The sequence below is a fragment of the Panthera onca genome, chromosome C1 (assembly GCF_046562875.1).
Source record: "Panthera onca isolate mPanOnc1 chromosome C1, mPanOnc1 haplotype 2, whole genome shotgun sequence".
NCBI classification, from domain to species: domain Eukaryota; kingdom Metazoa; phylum Chordata; class Mammalia; order Carnivora; family Felidae; genus Panthera; species Panthera onca.
The window spans coordinates 27,036,791-27,055,371 of NC_138346.1; the positions used below are offsets into that span (position 1 = coordinate 27,036,791).

The 18,581-nt window shown below is 35.1% G+C and overlaps 1 protein-coding gene across 12 annotated transcripts in view; it reads right to left on the reverse strand.

Annotated features, from left to right (window-relative positions):
* The window catches only part of UNC80 (unc-80 subunit of NALCN channel complex), a 230,940-nt gene that overhangs the window by 122,734 nt on the left and 89,625 nt on the right, over window positions 1-18,581 (reverse strand). For 7 of the 12 annotated variants that reach the window (XM_078450927.2, XM_078450924.2, XM_078450923.2 and 4 more), the window contains exons 23-25: window positions 7,018-7,230; window positions 3,530-3,701; window positions 365-498 (exon numbers count right to left, since the gene is read on the reverse strand). In XM_078450927.2, coding sequence (XP_078307053.1) covers window positions 365-498; window positions 3,530-3,701; window positions 7,018-7,230 — 519 coding nt within the window. The remainder of the gene's footprint in view (window positions 1-364; window positions 499-3,529; window positions 3,702-7,017; window positions 7,231-18,581) is intronic. The other 5 variants (XM_078450930.2, XM_078450929.2, XM_078450926.2 and 2 more) reach the window with 1 other exon arrangement.

Below are 18,581 nucleotides of genomic sequence, written 5' to 3' on the forward strand. Positions count from 1 at the left end.
CATTTCCGTAGACCCTGTGTCTTCCAGATGCAGTCTCTAAGACCTCAAAGGAATGCTTTTGTTGCTTTATAGCCTCTTCTTGTATTAGACATTCCCAGCATAACTGACAGCGATCAGTACAATGTTGGACCCAGTGGTGTTATCTTCAGTGATTTCAAGGTCAATTTCAGAGTTACTACTCTTATTTTTTGCAATATAAAATAAGATTTCTTTCTTTTTATATATGAAAATCCCTTGGTTGAATTTTTAAGTTATATGATACATTTGGCCATTGAGCATTTGAAGAAATTGTGGTTACTCAAAACCTAGCCACATGTCTGGCCTCTCCAAGTAACCTGATTATTAACTCACATGCTTGACTTACCACCAGAGGCTCAGTGCGTGGTCTGGGCAGGCAAGAAAAGGTTTCTCGAAGGAAGGTGGTAATCTCCAGGAGAAGCTGGCACGCCGCCATCTTCAAGGCAAAGGGGCAGCCACATTTAGAGGGGTTCACAGTACCTATGGAATGAAAGAGTTCCTTCCTAAATAAACGAATCAATAAAACATACACAGAGGCACGGTTTGATGGACAAAGCTACACATGTGTAAAATCAAATTGCAAATGAGAATGTCACCTATACATGTCCAAAATGAAATTGCATATGAGAATGTTACCTATACATGTTCAATTTACCTATTCCTTTTAGCACGATCTATGCATTACCATATACCTCTCTCTTCCTCCATTTTGTAATTCTATAACTAGTATTGTTTAGTATTAAGATATCAATCAATATGAACTAAATTATTTTCCTTAAGACTCATAGCATAACATAACACAGTCCACTAAACTAGAAAGCCTTTTAACAAAAACAGAAATGGAAAGCAGTCTTGCAAGATTGTCACATTGCTAATTTAGTCAGATTTAGACCGCGTAAAGGGTAGTGAACTACTTTTGGGACTACACGAATCTCGCCACCTTATTTTGTGAGAGACATCTTGAGGGCAGTGATGTTGCTTCCAGTTTAGCCCAGATGTGTTTCTGCAGCATAGACAAGACATACTTGGTCACTTGTATCATACACTTTATACAAATTGGCCTATCATATTAAAGCATAGCTACACTAGAAGTATAAAAATATTCTCTTTTATTCTGAAGAATATCAGTCTTTGGATGAGTAAAATGTTGCCTCCATCATAGATCTAACAATGGATTTTACTATAGAGGTAGATAATGGCCAAGGTGACACCATAGAGATTTTTAAAATTCTTAGGATTTATTCTCAGATACATGTCGTCACTAATCCTACAGAAATATACTGATTAGTTATCAACATTCAGAAAAGAAGACCAAAGTAATGTCAAGTTCTGCCTCTCATAAAAGAAAGAAAATAGTTATCTATTTGAATCAAGGCATCAAGCAATCACAACTACAGATCAACATTCCTAAATATCTTTCTAAAATATTTCCTGTGTATTAGGCTTTCTTAATTGAATAGCATGTATATATTATGGCTTAGCTGAGAGAGGGTGGAAATGATGTTCTTTCTGAAGATATGTGATTTCCTCATGAAAACCATTACTTTTTCTCCAGAGATAGTATGTGGCTGGAGACACAGCCTCTTGTTAAGAACGGAAGAGACAAAGTCCTCTGGAATTTCTAGATGATATTTACTTGAGCCATAATTATCTTTTATTTTACTTACTAATTTTTTAAGTTTATTTATTTATTTTGTTGGAGAGGGAGAGTGCACGTGGGCTAGTAGAAGAGGGGCGGAGAGAGAGGGAGAAAGAGAATCCCAAGCAGGCTCATGCTATCCGCAGAGTCTGACACGGGGCTTGATCTCACAAATCATGAGCTCATGACCTGAGACAAGGTCAAGAGTCAGACACTTAATGACTGAGCCACCCAGGTGCTCGAGCCATAATTACCTTTTAAGTGCAAGATGAGCTATGTACTGACAAGAAAGCAGAACTAAACCAGACATTTCAATCTTCTCTTCAATGCAGGCTACGTAAGCCTAGACTAAATTGTTTGGATGTGCAATAGTTTTTAAAAAATGATCAAACACTACATATTCAGTATAAACTTCTGGATGTTGTCCTGAGATTATCATCCAGATTCTTCTTGTCAATCCTGTAAACAGTGAACTTGGTCTTAGTCCAGGCCCTCTTGCAACTATCATCTGAAATGTTTCGTTAAAATGAACAATGATTGAGTCCTACATGCTCTCATCAAAAACCCAAGTACCAGGCATAACATATCAGTAAACGACACTTATGTGGTCTCATGGAGATTAAAGCTCATTTTGGGCTGTGAGGATGTATCCGTCTAATGGTGCTTTAGCTCATCTGTGTCTGAAGGATGCTTAGGAGATCCAGGGCAGTTTGGAGATGTCTTCTGGTGGGTCTTCACTAGGTTCTGTGATTGCTGGATAGTCCTCAAGTGGTCTTAAGGCCAGACCCAATTCTATTCTCCATTCAATTATCCAAAGGCATTCTAGGATAGTCTAGACTCCTGTGAACTTGAGGGAATCTTTGGGGGCCAATGTTCACTTGGTAGGCTGAAATACTGATATCAGAATTTGGTATTTTGTTAGCAGCTAAGTCAAGAATATTTGCTCTGATGTGATAAAGGATGAGAAAGTGCAAAATGATGAAAAAAATTGCAAAAAAAATCATTGGTATGAAAGTGGAAAAGAAGACAATAAGTTTTCTTTGTTTATTATTTAATTATGCTCAATATTACACCCAGCCATCCTTTTACACTTTAAGACTAGAAAGATGAAGTCATCTTGGCATTGCTTAACTAACAACAGTCTTTAACATATAATCAGGGAGTCTGAATTTCAAACCACTGGGGAAAGGCAAGAGGAAGAGGTATTATTGTCTTCATCAGATAATGTCACCAATTCCATAACCATTTAGGAATTTTATTTAGGTAGTAGTACACATACACAACAAGCTTGTATGGTATACAACACACGTATGCACAAAATGGTGTTGAAGAGGAGTGTACAGGAATCTCTTTGTCTATGGTGGGACTCACTTCTAATTTTAGCAAAGAAGTACAGTACAGCAGACATTCACACTTCTAAAAATCTGAATTGTTTAATATTTAAAATTCATGTTAAAAACTATAATCAAATAATTCACTATTTTAATGATTTGGGAAGCATTTCATGTTCAATTTTATTTGGTCCATTTTTTTTTTAATCTCCAAGAGCAATAACAAAATGCAAAACCTGAGTGAACCTCTTCTGGGTAATTTTCCACAATTTTCTCAGAGAGGCCTAATACTAACCTTTGTATAATAGTAAGAGTCACAGACTACAAAGCATTGGATATTCTGTATTGGCTGCAACTCCTTGTGTCTGTCTATGGTCTTCTCTTTTTGGTTCTTGCCCTCTCTTTGTGTGGCTTTATGCACATGCGTTACATCCATGCACAGGGAATCAGGGAAAAGGAGCAGTGGGGAGACATGGGAAGGTGGTAAGAATATGAAAGAGGAAAGAGAAATATTAAGTGCTCCTAAAGCAAAGATTCTTACAAGCAGGGGTTCTTGTAGTAAAGGGAGTCTCCTTACTGTCATCTAAAAAGTCTTCCTCCTCATCCTCCTTTCTCAGTCTCCTCTTGGTTTCCTCATCATAAATGAGACCCAGAAGGTTGGCGGGGCTTTCACTTTCCCCATGGCACAGCTCATTCAACCGGATGCCAATTGCCTAGCATGGGAGAAAAAGAGTGAAACAGCACAAAGCATGTCAGACTGAAAAATAGGCTTTCACATTACAGAGGCCATAAGCAACTGTTAATGGGAAGGTATATATCATCTAGTAGGGCATATTAAACAAAGAGATTGACACTGATACATAAGCCTCCTCTATATGCCAATGTGCTGTACTCACCACGTTTCTTTATGTGGAAACCCAGGGGTGGATGGCATTGACACTATCTCCAAGGTCATTTAGTCTGAAGACTTGTAGGAACTGGAACAAAACCTTTGTGTTCTCATACAAATTTTTTTTTCTGAATATATTTCCACTTACTTGAAGGACATTTATTTCATAGGTCTCATATAAGGGAGTGCAAAGTTGTTTTTAATGGAGGATTTTGTTGTAGTAAAAAAATAAGAACTCTCAGTTCCTCAGAGTGCTTCTGATTATGCTATTTTATGAGAATGTCACTGCCATGCTAATGAGTTTGGAGGTTGGCAAGAATTCTAGTACAGCAATTTTATTTATATCTGGCATTATGTACAAAGTAATGTCTTTTTTATAGACTTTGTTCTCCCACTCCATGATAGTCTATGAATGAGTAAGAGACACTAACTATTCCTTTGGTAGAGTATCCAACATCAACATGGAACCAATACCTGCTATCTGTTCTTCTGAATCATCATGCACCATTGTCTGATTTGCCAAAAGGAATTTTCCACAAGAAGAGACAAAATACACCACCTCTATCTAATTCTTTTTATGTTCCAATTACAAACTGTGTACAATAAAAGACACGTGCTTAGGAAGGAGAGTCAAAAGCTAAAATGAGCACTGAACTTGGGGTTTGACAGTCTATGCATTCGTAGGTATAAATTCCAACTAATTTTCTTCTTCCTTCTGGTATTACTTCTTTCAAATATTCAGAAAGGTTGCTAAATTCTGGGCATGCAAGAAATTAGACAAAGTACTAGAAATTGATGAGGATACGTCCAAAACTCTTTAAATAAAAACGCAAGTCGTTTGAATGTCTTGACTATCTGGAAAGAAAAAGCTCTCCTTAAACTCTGGAATTAAGTAACAAGTAACAAAAACTATATCAATGAGAAGGAAAGCATTGTAAAAAGGTGTCATGGCATCCTAAAAGTTTAGTCACTAACCTGAGAAGTTTTAAGCAAACAAAGAAAAACATTAAAAATAAAAACTACTACCTCAACAAAAAGCCTTGTCCTGATGCCACTATTTGGAGATCCTCTCTAAAGAAGGAGACATGCAATTATGGGTCTGGAATGGAGCCAACAAACTTAATGGTGAAATTCAAAGGGGGAAAAATCTACATGGATCTTTCCAGGATGTTGACACTAAACAATTTAAGTTAAATCCACAATTCAGAAAGCTTAAAGAGTTGCTCAGAAAATGAACTTGCCTTGGATAACACTAAATGTCTAGATAATAATTTAGAGCTCTTTGTCTCTTCCAAGGCTAGAAAAATGCCTTAGGGATAGGTTTGTTCCTTTTTTTTTCATCAAATATTTATTAAGTGAAGTAATTTGTTAGGTAGTACATAAAACATAGAGTTGAATAAATTGTTACAGTATGCCAGTATCTTTGCTGAATGTGCCCTAGTAGATTACAAGCCTTCATCTAGAAGGGTCACTGTTTGGCAACTGGGAAGGTGAGGGAGGTTGAAAGACTTGCTGAAGGTTGTTCAGCAAGCCATGGTCTGAGATCCAAGCATAGGGTATCTGTCTTTTGCTTTTCCCCTCAAGGAGCTTACAATCTCCTGGGGAGGCAACAACACATCAAAATAACACATTAACTGATGAAAGAGACAAAAAGTATTTTATTAGTTCAGGAGATGGACAGATTAGATTCAGTTCAGAGAATCATACAGTGTCTCTTTTCTGTAGATTGCTGTAGATGCTGAAGAATTGGTGTTTGGGCTAATGGAGAAGAAGAGGAGTGGATACTCCAGGTAGGGAGTTCCAAAAGATCTGTCAAGGAAGTGCACGGATCTGTTCAGAGACTGACAAGTAAGCCACTTGGCTGAAGCACAATTTTGTGAGAGAGAAACATGTGCAGGAAGGCTGGGAGGGTAGATTGGGCCTAGATCTATAGTTCTTGAAGCTGAACCTCATTTTGTATTCTGAAGAGTGATGAAAGGCAATGTGTGAATGGGGGAGAACCCTTACTCATTTGAGAGACTCTGTGTTTACTGCCTAGAAATGCACAAACCATGTATCCTGCTTTCAGAAATTAATGTAATAACTTATTATTACTGAACACCTGTTAGACACAAAGGATTGAGATAAATGTTCTTTTAGATACATTAGGTCATTTGACTTCATCATCCATAATCTTGCTGTAGTTTGAATAAAGGCTGTGGAGAGAGCAGTGATGTCAGGCTAAGCAATTTGGGTTTTATCCCAAGGGAAAAGGAAGGCCACTGAAGCATTGTAAGTTGGTAAGAAACACAATCTGATTTGCATTTTAGCCTAATCACTGTGAGAGCAGTTTGGAGAATGAATTAGAGAGGGTAAATCTGGAAGCTGGGAGATAAGTATGAATGTTCTGCTTTCAGATGGGCTCTGCCATTTGGAGATCATTTTGTTGGCAGTGTGTAGGATGGGTCAGATGAGGGGAGATTGTGGGAAGAAGACCAAATCAGAAAATATTTTAGCCATCCAGATGAAAAAGAACAAAGATGTGACCTAAAAGGACATCAGTGACATGGAAGAGATGGAATCAATAAGGGAAGGAAGGATGGAATATGTTCAAAGGCTGTCGTCTTAGATAAATGGTGTTACCATTTATAAGAATAGAAAGTTCAGGAAAGGTTGCAGATGAGGGTGTATTTATATTGGAAGAAGAGTTTTATTTTGGTCAGATTGTGTTTCAGGGTATTGAGTGAATGCTTCCAGAGTACAGTTGGTAATGCTGGCCTGGGATCTGAACAGTGCTATGGATAGAGAAGTCTATGCTACTGGCATATAGGTTACAGTTAAAAATACAGGAATAAATGTACTCCCGGGGGAGGTTATGCAGAAAAAAACTATAATAAATTCTGGGAATGTCTATATTTATAGCGGGGAAGGAGGTAGGGGACCAAGGAAGGAGACAGGAAATAATGTCTAACTTCATAGATTTATTGAGAACATTAAATGAATTAAGTTTATCTTCCCCTAAGATGTTTTTTTCAGTGCATGGTACATAACAGATACTCAATAAATTGTCTCCCAAACAAAAAAACAAACAAACAAAAACATAGAACTTCTTCACTTCACCCAAGCACCTGAATTTTTATATAAGAAAATCGTAAGCTCACGTCTCCCCATTGGTAGAAGAGCTTGGCAGCATTCCACTGTAGCTTCTGGTTCCGTTTGTTGCCCACAATGGGAGAGCGTCCCCTGGAAAGGCCTTTCTTCGTGATATTCACGTGATGCCCTTTCATCCACTCTGGCCAGTTGCCGCGGTTGCAGCGGTGAACAAAACGGGCACATTCCAGAAACAGAGCTGCTCTGGCTACCACAGGAGCTTCCTGAGGATGGTTGTGGAGGAAAGAATGATGTCGGATTAGTGAGCAATAGGTCGACCTTAAAGGGAATTACTAAGTACTCTTAGTTTATTTTAGTCTCCATGTCTTGATTTAGGTTAGTCATATTTCCCAGACTGCAGACGGGTAGTAGCATGGTTAACAGTAGTGGGAATTCTGGAAAATGAATCCTTGAAGGCAAATTTGCATACTGAAGAATTAGACATTTTAAGTAGATTTCTGTGTTTAGCTTTCCCCTTTTGAAGAATCTCAAGTAATTTCATGACTTTATCATTGCATATTTAAGAGGCAGCTGGGATTTGCATAGGACAGTGAGATAATGTTCAAAGGAGTTTTTTAATATGAAGCTTTTGTTAAACCTAAAATTTTAACCCGAAGCAAACAAATATTCAATTTCTAGAACTAGTCTTATGTTAATCAAGGGAGTCAATAGTGATCTTGTTCCAACAATGATATTATCTATGACCATCCACACACTCCAAAGAAGTACAACTGCTCCTGCGCATTTTGGCTAGTAAGAAAAGGAAGTGCTTATTAGATTTTGTTGAGTTAGTCTTTTGTCCCCCTTACTTTGTGATGAATAACAGATAAGATTCTGCTTAAATGGGCATGGTTTCAATTGAAAATGTTTGACAAAGAGGAAATTATTCAATTGATAAATGAAAAACAGAGCATTTCTTCAAAAAAACAGAAATATGGTTCCATCTTGTCATGTCAAGATGTGCTTAAAAAAAAAGAAAAGAAGAAACAACTTTCAGTTAATACCAAGAAACTATTAAGGATCATCTACCTACTGAAATCTTCACAAGCTAAAATAAATAAATAAAATAAATAAATAAATAAATAAAGGAACATTCCCATAGAAGGTCAACAGGTAACAAAAAGTACATACATCAACAATATGTACACTTAACTTGAGCCAGTTTAAAAAAAATACATCACAATACTGGCCATCAACTCAGAGTTACCTAATAGCCATAAGCTGATTAGTAACCAACGCTTTTCAACATTTCAAACAATAATATTCTTAATAATTCATTAATCCACAATATTAAAATAGGGGCTAATATATAGAGAGTATCAATTACATGTTGATTAGCTTTTATGAGTTGTCATTCTGAATAATAATAACAAACCTCTAGACTAGAAATAATATCCTCATTTCAATGTTTTTAAAAATGAGGCATAATTTTTCTACGATCATACAGCTGGGAAGAGGTGAACACAGGATTCAATACCAGGCCTTTCTAATGTACAAATTGTTGCTAGTTCCTCTTTGGTACCTGCATTGTCTTAATATATACACAGATAAATCTTGACAAAGATGATTTCTAGAATGTGTGTAGAAAGTCATTTTTTTTTTTTAAATGGGGCATTAAAGTCATGTAACGTTACTCTCTAAAACACAAATATATGATCATATCATTTTCCTATTTAAAATTTATTATAGGCTCCATCCATCTCAATCATAACACGAATAAAGATACTCAACCTTTGTTATCTGGTTCATCTCCCTTTCTATCTCTGTATCAAGTACTCTATGGTCTAACTATATCGAACAGGTTACAGTCCCTTAACTATGACATCTTACACCTTTTCACATGTTGTTTCCATGATTTGTGGAGCTGTTAAGCCTTTTTCCCATCTTGTAAATTCCCACTTTTACTAATAAGTTTAGTTACTTCCTCTAAGAAGCCTTCCTTAATGTCTCTCCTCTTAGGCAGAGTTGGTTACTTCATTCTTTGAATACCACAGTATCTCAAACACACTGAATGATTCTAGTAAGTTAGCCCTTTAAGCATTTTCTCATTGTCCACAACTTAAAGGAAGCCATCAAGAATTCTGATAAGAAATATATTTATGTAGGAACTTAATATCACAAAGCATATGATGCATCACTACTACATGCAAAGTTAACCTATGTGGAAAGGTAGAGTACCAGATGAACATTAATGGTGAGAACCTATCATTTAAAAAAAAAGTGGACACTAATGATGAAAATCTATCATCCACTGCATTGGTGCCAAGATTTGGTAGTAGGTCACAGGAATAGAAAGACGAGATTGAGAGGGTCAAATGATTTTCTGCGTTAAACCTATCAGTATTGGGGTACCATAACATACAGATTAAACGTCTATGCTCTTTTCTTGTATTAAATATTTATTTTACTACATATCTCAGATATGTATATGTATATACATATCTCAGATATGTCATATTTCCAGACACAGAAAGGCTTGAACATCTGTCTGTAAAAATGGCAGTCTGGAAGGCAAGGTGAGTCATGTGAATTTGTTGTCAACCCATCAAATTTTGACACATTCCCAATATAAAGCAATGGGATTCATTGCTTAATGACAGGAAGACAGAACCACTGTTAGGGTGGCATTATGTTGTAAACCCTGGCTCCTACAGAATTACCAAGGTCGAAAATTAGCCTAACTCAAATGTATGGGGCAGAGGATCTTTTTGTTGCCCTTAACTATTAGATGACACTGAAAAGATTAATAATAGATGAATGAAAAATCCAAATTGTGCTTTGTGGTTTTTCCTATGTACATTGGCTTGCCTCATTCAGAAGAAAGCTTAGAAAGCTCAGGGCATTTGGAATGAAAAGCAATTTTGACTTTCTGTTCACAAAAACTAGTTATAATAAAACTCAGATAATACCAGTTATCTGCCCTAGGAAATCCTAATCTAAAGTTTGGAAATGGAATCGAGATCATTATGAAAATAATTCCCATTAACTATACAGCACAACATGAAAAGGAGGGTTGATTATTATCTGATGAATTTGATCCATGTTAACTGTAAAAGTAGGTAACTTTTAGAAATGTCACTATCTGCATTAAGGGATGAGGACATAGAGTAGTAACTCAAACATTGCCTTTTTATTATAATCCTCATCAACCTGGTGGATGAAAGCAGACTTGAAATACTATAGTCAAGATGACACTGAATAATACCACTTTCTGGGGGGTATTGTAGTATATATCTTACTATACAGACAATTGAAGAAGTTGTTGAGGACTCTACAAAGCTGAGGACTCTACAAAGCTAAGGACTCTACTGTGCATCCTGGTAGAAGATACTTAGCATTAAGTACTGACTTCACAACGTGTATGAAAGAGCTTTCAAGGCATTTTAGGTGGGGTGTGGCTATAGGGAATTATTTTCCTTATAAATTCCTTTCAGAGTATAGTTTAGAAAGTATTGATTTTAGGGGCAGAGTTCTAGAATACCTTGGACAAAAAGAATTCTTCCTGGACATAGAGAAGAGTCAATTTTTCCTCTTTTTGATGGAGCTTACCTCTTACAGTTCAGCGCAATCTGAAGAAGCAGCAAAAAATGGAGACATGACAGAATGGATAGGGATGGACTCACATCACACAGAACAACAGCACAAATGGAGAAAAATGAATCAGAAGAACGCTGCATGGATGAAAACCACAGAGTATCAGAGCATAGTCAAAAGTGAACATCTAAACAAAATTTGATACCATTGGTATACCACAGAGAATTTTTACTGGTGGTCCTGAAAGAAAAGTAGGCGTATTTAAATTTCTGTCTTATTAGCATGTCTGCTAGATTACCTTTTTATGTTTTGTAATGCCAAAGAGTGGCTTCAATTCAATTGTTGCATAACCTTATAGTCCTAGACAAGGCAGGAATCAATTTTAACTGGGAAGATTAGATTAACCTAAAATATTCAGTAAAATCTTATGGAATTTATAAGTTTGAAGGTCAAAAATAGTTGAATACTAACAATTTCACATGGTTCACTCTTATATAAGGTGTTCTCTGCAATGACTACAAAGCTATTTAGTTAGAGCTACAAAATGTCATAAGAATGTCATTATGCAGCACGGATTTCTCTAACATCCTATGACTAGAAAACTTCAAGGGTTGGCTGCTTCTCCTTGACTTCCTTTGTCACTTTTCCTGCATTTTATAAGATCATTATGTATATTGAATGTTTCCTTTATGAAAGTGAAGGAGAGAATTGGAACACTAATTCAAGCAGCTGTGCTTTATTTTGCCTGGGGACTTAGAAAATATTGTTACCAAGATACGATGGTTAATTGAAGGTTATAATTGCAATACATTTCTTTCCCTGAAGGACTATATCTAAACTTATTATGTGAGAAGAAACCTAACTGATTCTGAAAACTCATATAAAAAACACTGGACAGGAACTAACTGTTTTAAAAGACTGAATAGTTTATGTTGGCCCCTGGGGAATTACATAATATTTTTATGCCTTACAATAAAATATAAAGCTCTTGCTGGCATAGGGTACCTATTTATTTAAAACCAATGGGAATAAGCAGTTATTGTGGGTCCTAATGTGCATTGGAACCTCGTTTGCTAGAGGATATGTGCTTGTGAGTCAGTATTTATTACTTAGCCTATATTGAATTCTCTGCCTGACTGAGATCATTAAGTAACTGACAGGCTGTCTCTGCCCTTGCTCATTTCCACAGTAGCTGTGGGCAACTGAAATCATTTGGTTATCAGGCTAGAGGCAGGCATTATATTTTAGTACATGGTCTAGATGGCTAGTCATTTTAACAGTTACTCATATCACACTAAAATTTTGGGTATTATAAAAACTATATAAAGTCTTCTGTTTCTGACAATCTGATGGATTACGTGTAGAAACAAACTTCCTTTGGTTTAGACTTCTAAAAATACTGGATAAAATATCCCCCAAAGTTTTCATTTTGTCTTTCTTTTGTTTCTAACATGAGATAATAGACAGCTGGAGAGAAGAAATTACAAGAAAGTATTATTTTGGGTGGGGGAAAGAGAGGGGTGAGAGCAAGCATAGGAATAATTACCCTGAAGGTTTCTACTGACTGTGGAGAGGCCAGACCCTGGGTTTTCAAAGGGCCATGAGTTAAATGTCTGGGCCCAAGCAGAGTGGGAGGTCAGTTCATTCATTCCTACATAAAGCCAAGATCCCAGGTGTGACTTATGTTCAGTGAATGAATAAGAAAAAGATCTACCCCGCAGAAGTAGGTTTGCCTGAAAAGACTTGGCTCTGGCTCTGGGTAAAACAGAAATAAACAAGTCAACAAACAAAAAACAAAACAAAAAAGATTCTTTTATGAGAACTCCTAATCAAAATCCCACGTTTTTGTATAAGTTTGGACTAGAATGGGTATGACTTCCATGCTCCTTGACCACTAAAAATATCATTTAAAAATAATCTTAGGTTAGTGCTGCTTCCATGCCTGAGAAAGGAAATGGAAATCCTCTCTGGAGGAATATTTTACATCAGTACTTCTCAAATCTTCAGACTTAAGTGTGAATAAGAGTCACTGGGGAATATAGACAAAAATAGATTTTTTTGGTCCCATCCCAAACATTCTGATTCAGGAGATATATTGAGGGCCTGAAAATTTGCATTTCAAACATGTGCACAGATGATGCTGATATTGCTGATCTGCTAAATAACACTGCTTTTAATACAGGTCTTAAAGAATTCTCACAGATAAAATCTCAAGAAGTTAAGTTCACATAACAAATACATTTAAAAATCTACCGTGAGTAAGAGCAGAAACAACAAAGTATAGAATCAAACTCACAAAGACAGGAGTTATTGGAATTGTACGGTATCAGATACATCTAAAGATTAATGTGGATATTGAAATGTATGATGAAGAAATAGGTTATCAAAGTTGACCTGGTAGTTTTAAAACAAGGATCAAATAAAACTTCTACAAATAAAAAGTAGTACTCGAAATTTCAAACTCAATGTATAGATTAAAAGACAGATTAGATCAAGTGTTCTCAACTTTAGCACTATCACCATTTGGGCCAGATAATTCTTTCTTTACGGAGGGTGCACTATGTATTAGGAGATGTTTGTCAGCATTTTTGTTATCTACCCACGAGATTCGAGTAGCGACCACCAGGTTGTGACAATAAAAAATTCTTCCAGACATTGTCAAGTGTCCCTTGTTGGGTAAAATTTCTTGCGGCTTAGAACCATGGGATTAGACAAAGTTGAAAAGAGAAAATGTGAAATGGAAGACATATCTCAGCAATGTACTCAGGATATAGATTGAAAGAAACAAAGAAATGAAAAATATGAAAGAGAAATTGTCAAAAACAGAGGATAAAACAATAAGATCTATCATATACCTTTTTAATTCATAGAACTAAAGATTAGATAAAATGTGAAAGACAGAAGTTTTGAAGAGATAATAATTGAACAATTTGCAGAACATATATAATATGCCAAGTACATGATTCAGGGGCTTTATGAACCTAAAGTAAGAAAAATGAGCCAGAAACATCTTAGTGAAACTGCAAAATATCAACAATAAAAAGAAAGTGTTAAAAGCAATTAAGGGAGACAGATTATATTATGCATGTTACTATAAATGAATGTTGATAAAGTCAGAAAAGAATGGGATAAGAACTTTGAGGTACAGAAAGAAAATGTTAGCTTGTAATTATAATTCCAGCAAAAGTATCTTTCATTTTTTTTTTAACGTTTATTTATTTTTGAGACAGAGAGAGACAGAGCATGAACAGGGGAGGGTCAGAGAAAGAGGGAGACACAGAATCTGAAACAGGCTCCAGGCTCTGAGCGGTCAGCACAGAGCCCGATGCGGAGCTCGAACCCACAGACCGCGAGATCATGACCTGAGCCGAAGTCGGGCGCTTAACCGACTGAGCCACCCAGGCGCCCCAAAAGTATCTTTCAAGAATGAGATCAAAATAAATACATTTTCAAGTAAATTGTAGTTGTGAGAGCTACTGCCAATTGATCATCACTAAAGAAACTTCTGAAAGGTCACCTTCAAAGAACATGGATCCTAGGGAGAATGTATGAGATTCAAGGAGAAATGGGGAGCAGAGAATATGCTAAGCTTTTGGGTAAATTCAAAAATAATTTTCCTGAAAATCAATAAAAATATTGTCTGCTTTGTCAATGTTGAAACAAAAACAAGCTGGAACTAAATCTTGAACAATAGTTGGGGTTAAAATCCTTTACAGTATTTTACTGTTTGAGGGAAGAGTATGGATACTAATTATAGACTTCATTTATTGAAATATGTAATTTTAAAAAATAAAAACAGAATACAATAATTTCCAATCTAGTGAAGGAAAATAAATAAAACAAAGCTAAACCAAACCAAACCAAATCAATAGAAATAAAACTAAATCCATCACAATCTAAAAGAGGATATAAAATAGAAATAAGAACACATATACAATGAAATAATGAAAATGTGTGATAAATAGGCAAAAAAAAGTGAGGTTAATCTATATCAGCAATCATTAATCTGTGCAAAGGTACTAAATTTTCCAGGGGAAAAGGTTGTTAAAGTAGTATAAAAAATTCAGTGTATTTTTTTATGAGAATCATACCTAAAACACAAACATATAGAAAAGTTGAAAGTAAATTATTGGCAAAAGGACATACCAAGCCAATGTTAACCTAATAAAATGATTTCATCTGTATTGGAATCAGAGAGAAATCTATCTTACTAAAAATAAACTGGGTCACTAGCTAGTGATAAAAGGCTCATAGCACTAGATACTTGCCATACTTCTAAACTGCTACTAAATAAATATAGATTGTCAGAACTACAACTATAAATGCCATCAAATTTGCCATCAGTGTGAAGATTTAAACACAACTTAGTATCCAAACTCTATACAGAACTTATCAAACTCAACACCCAAGAAACAAATAATCCAGTGAAGAAATGGGCAAAAGACATGAATAGACACTTCTCCAAAGAAGACATCCAGATGGCCAACTGACACATGAAAAAATGCTCAACATCACTCATCATCAGGGAAATACAAATCAACACCACAATGAGATACCACCTTACACCTGTCAGTATGGCTAACATTAACAACTCAGGCAACAACAGATGTTGGCGAGTATGCGGAGAAAGAGGATCTCTTTTGCATTGTTGGTGGCAGTGCAAGCTGGTGCAGCCACTCTCGAAAACAGTATGGAGGTTCCTCAAAAAACTAAAAATAGAACTACCCTACAACCCAGCAATTGCACTACTAGGCATTTATCCATGGGATACAGGTGTGCTGTTTCGAAGGGACACATGCACCTCCATGTTTATAGCAGCACTATCAACAATAGCCAAAGTATGGAAAGAGCCCAAATGTCCATCCATGGATGAATGGATAAAGAAGATGTGGTATATATATACAATGGAATATTACTCAGCAATCAAAAAGAATGAAATCTTGCCATTTGCAACTACGTGGATGGAACTAGAGGGTATTATGCTAAGTGAAATTAGTCAGTCAGAGAAAGACAAAAATCAAATGACTTCCCTCATATGAGGACTTTAAGAGACAAAACAGATGAACATAAGGGAAGGGAAACAAAAATAATATCAAAACAGGGAGGGGGACAAAACAGAAGAGACTCATAAATATGGAGAACAAACTGAGGGTTACTGGAGGGGTTGTGGGAGGGGGTTGGGCTAAATGGGGGAGGGGCACTAATTTGGTGCATATGCTAACTAATTTGGATGTAAATTTTTAAAAATAAAACATAAAATTTAAATTTAAAAAACCCCACAACTTAGTAATCCACATATCAAACAGTAAGAAGTAAATAAGAATGGAGATTTGAATATAAAATACTACACCCAAGAATTGGAGACTGCACATTCTTTTCAACCACAAATGGGACATTTATGAAAATCGATAATGTTCTGGTTCATAAAACAAGTCTCCATTAATTCTAAAGAATCAGTATGCAAAAACAAACTTACAAATCAATAGCAAATGGATGCCTAATAAAACCTTGGAATTTATAAACTGAAACACACACATACACATCTAAATAGCCCATGGGTCAAAAAAAAAAAAAAAGATTAAAGAAATTAAAAATTACTTAAAAATAAGTTGTAGCAAAAATACAGCTTATCAAAATTTATGGTGTGTAGTTAAAGTAGTATTTGAGGGAAATTTATAGCTAAATGATCAGTTTTGAAAAGGAAAAGTGAAATTATTAGCTCAGCAATCAGCCAATAAGCTAAAAAAAATACAATGAATTCAAAACAAGAGAAGAAAATAAAGAGCAGGACATAATGAATTTGAGAACAAAGATAACACAGAATCAACAAGGCCATTAAAAAAAAAACTAATAAAATTGACAAATATCTGGCAAGCCTAAACAAGAAAAAACCCCACAATTTTAGAAATAAAAACATAGAATAACTACAGATGCTGCAAAGATTAAGAGCTAATAAGAAAATGTTATGATAAATTTTATGCCAAAAAACCCATGAAAATGTAGGTGAAATTGACAAATTACTAAAAAAATTAAAATTACATTGATCCAGAAGGAAGTAGAACTTTTGACTAACCAATTAAGAACTGAATTTCAATTTGAATTTCAGTTATCTCTATATTTATCTATGGACTCGATAGAATTCCAAGAATAAATCAAAGTATTTTTATGAAACCTGACAACCTAATTATAAAACTCACACGGAAGAGCAAAGAGCCATAAATAGCTTAGGTGACATTAAAAGTTCTAGCTATTAAAACAGAGTAGTTTAACTTAGGGTACAAGGGGAATAGAACAAAAAACAAAAACAGAAACCCTCAAAATTACACTCATGCATATATGGAAATCTGACACATAATTAAGATGATACTATGAATTCAAAGCAATAAATGAAATGAATTCTCCGCACATCAGAGAATAAAGTAGGAACTAGTAATATATTATGCTAGGATAATTATTTTCCATGTGGATAAAAAAGGATTAAGAAAACAATTTCCTATCTTATACCAATCACATGGTAAGTTCTAGCTAAGGACTTCGGTGTGTAATGCAAACTTTAAAACTTTTATAAGAAAAAATAAGAATATATTTATTGCCTTGGAATTTCTTTAAAAATCTGTTAAAAAAAACTGCTAGCCATAAAGAAAATTTTAATGAATCAAATTAAAATTTTCTCTTTATTAAAATTTAGTATAAGGAATAAAATGAAAATGAGCCACAAAGTAGGGAACAGAAAATGGATTCTTATTGACAATATCTACATCCTTTTAAAATCCTCAACAAAATTTAAATAATCCTCGAAAAAATAGAAAATAAACACATGGGATCTTTTGCCAAAGTGAAACGTGAATGGTAAATGGTATAAGAAGACATTTCAGATTTTAGGTTGAAATATAAAGTGTTGTTACTTTAATTCATCAGACTGGTAAAGATAAAAATGTTGGACAATACAAGACAAGAGCACAGAGCAACAGCAGCTTTTATTACAATGTTGGTGCCAGTAATTGCTGCAACTACTTTGAAATACACTTTGGTATCCTATAGTAAAATTATGATTCAGTAATGCCACCCACGCATGTATTTTGAAAACTGTAAATCAAGGCCCATATGCAGTAACACTCACGAAGGCATTGTTCAAAATAGTCAAAATTTTGAAAAAATAAAAATGTCCATCTAACATTGAATGGATATGTAAACTGACATATTCAAACAAACATCATTCACCAGTGAAAATGATTGTATTGATGCTAAAGCATCAACAAAGGTGAACTCAAATGAAACATGGAACAAAAAGAGGATGGTATAATTTAATTTAAATGAATTTTAGAACTAGGCAAACAAAACAAAAAGAAACAATGTATTTCCTAGAGATACAAGCGCATGTGGTAAAATAAAGAAAGCACAGGAAAGATAAAATAAAGTTCAAGAGAGCAGGGTCTTCTGGGAGATAGGGGGTATATGATTAGGGAAGGGAATCCAAGCAACTTTAAAAAACTGGAAATGTCCTATTTTAAGGTAGTGGTGGATATGTGACATTAAAACTTTTTTTCCCCTTCAACTCTTCATGTTTATGATATATATTACTTTTATGCTACATTTCATAGTTAGGATCTTTTTAAAAATTCAATAATATAGAAATAGCACTAGAATCAAGTGAATAATTTCATGATTTAGTTTTGGTTATTACTGAATTATTTCAACCTTTCTTATGATTCAAAAGAGAACACAATATGATTTCACTTTGATAGTTCCTCGTAGGCATGTATATTCCTACTTCCCTGAAAGAAGCTAATCTGCATTGATCACCAAGTAGTCTTATGATGGAAAGCCCTGTGTGGATCAAATTCGATGCAGTGAACCTGAAAGTGTGACTATATCTATGGGAACCAGTGTTTCGTTTTCTCCCAAAGACTTCCAGTTTATTCTGCTTAACTGGTATAATTCTTTTTTTTTTTTTTTTTTAATTTCATTTATCTGGTAGATTTTCTTTTTTTAAATTTTTTTTTCAACGTTTTTTATTTATTTTTGGGACAGAGAGAGACAG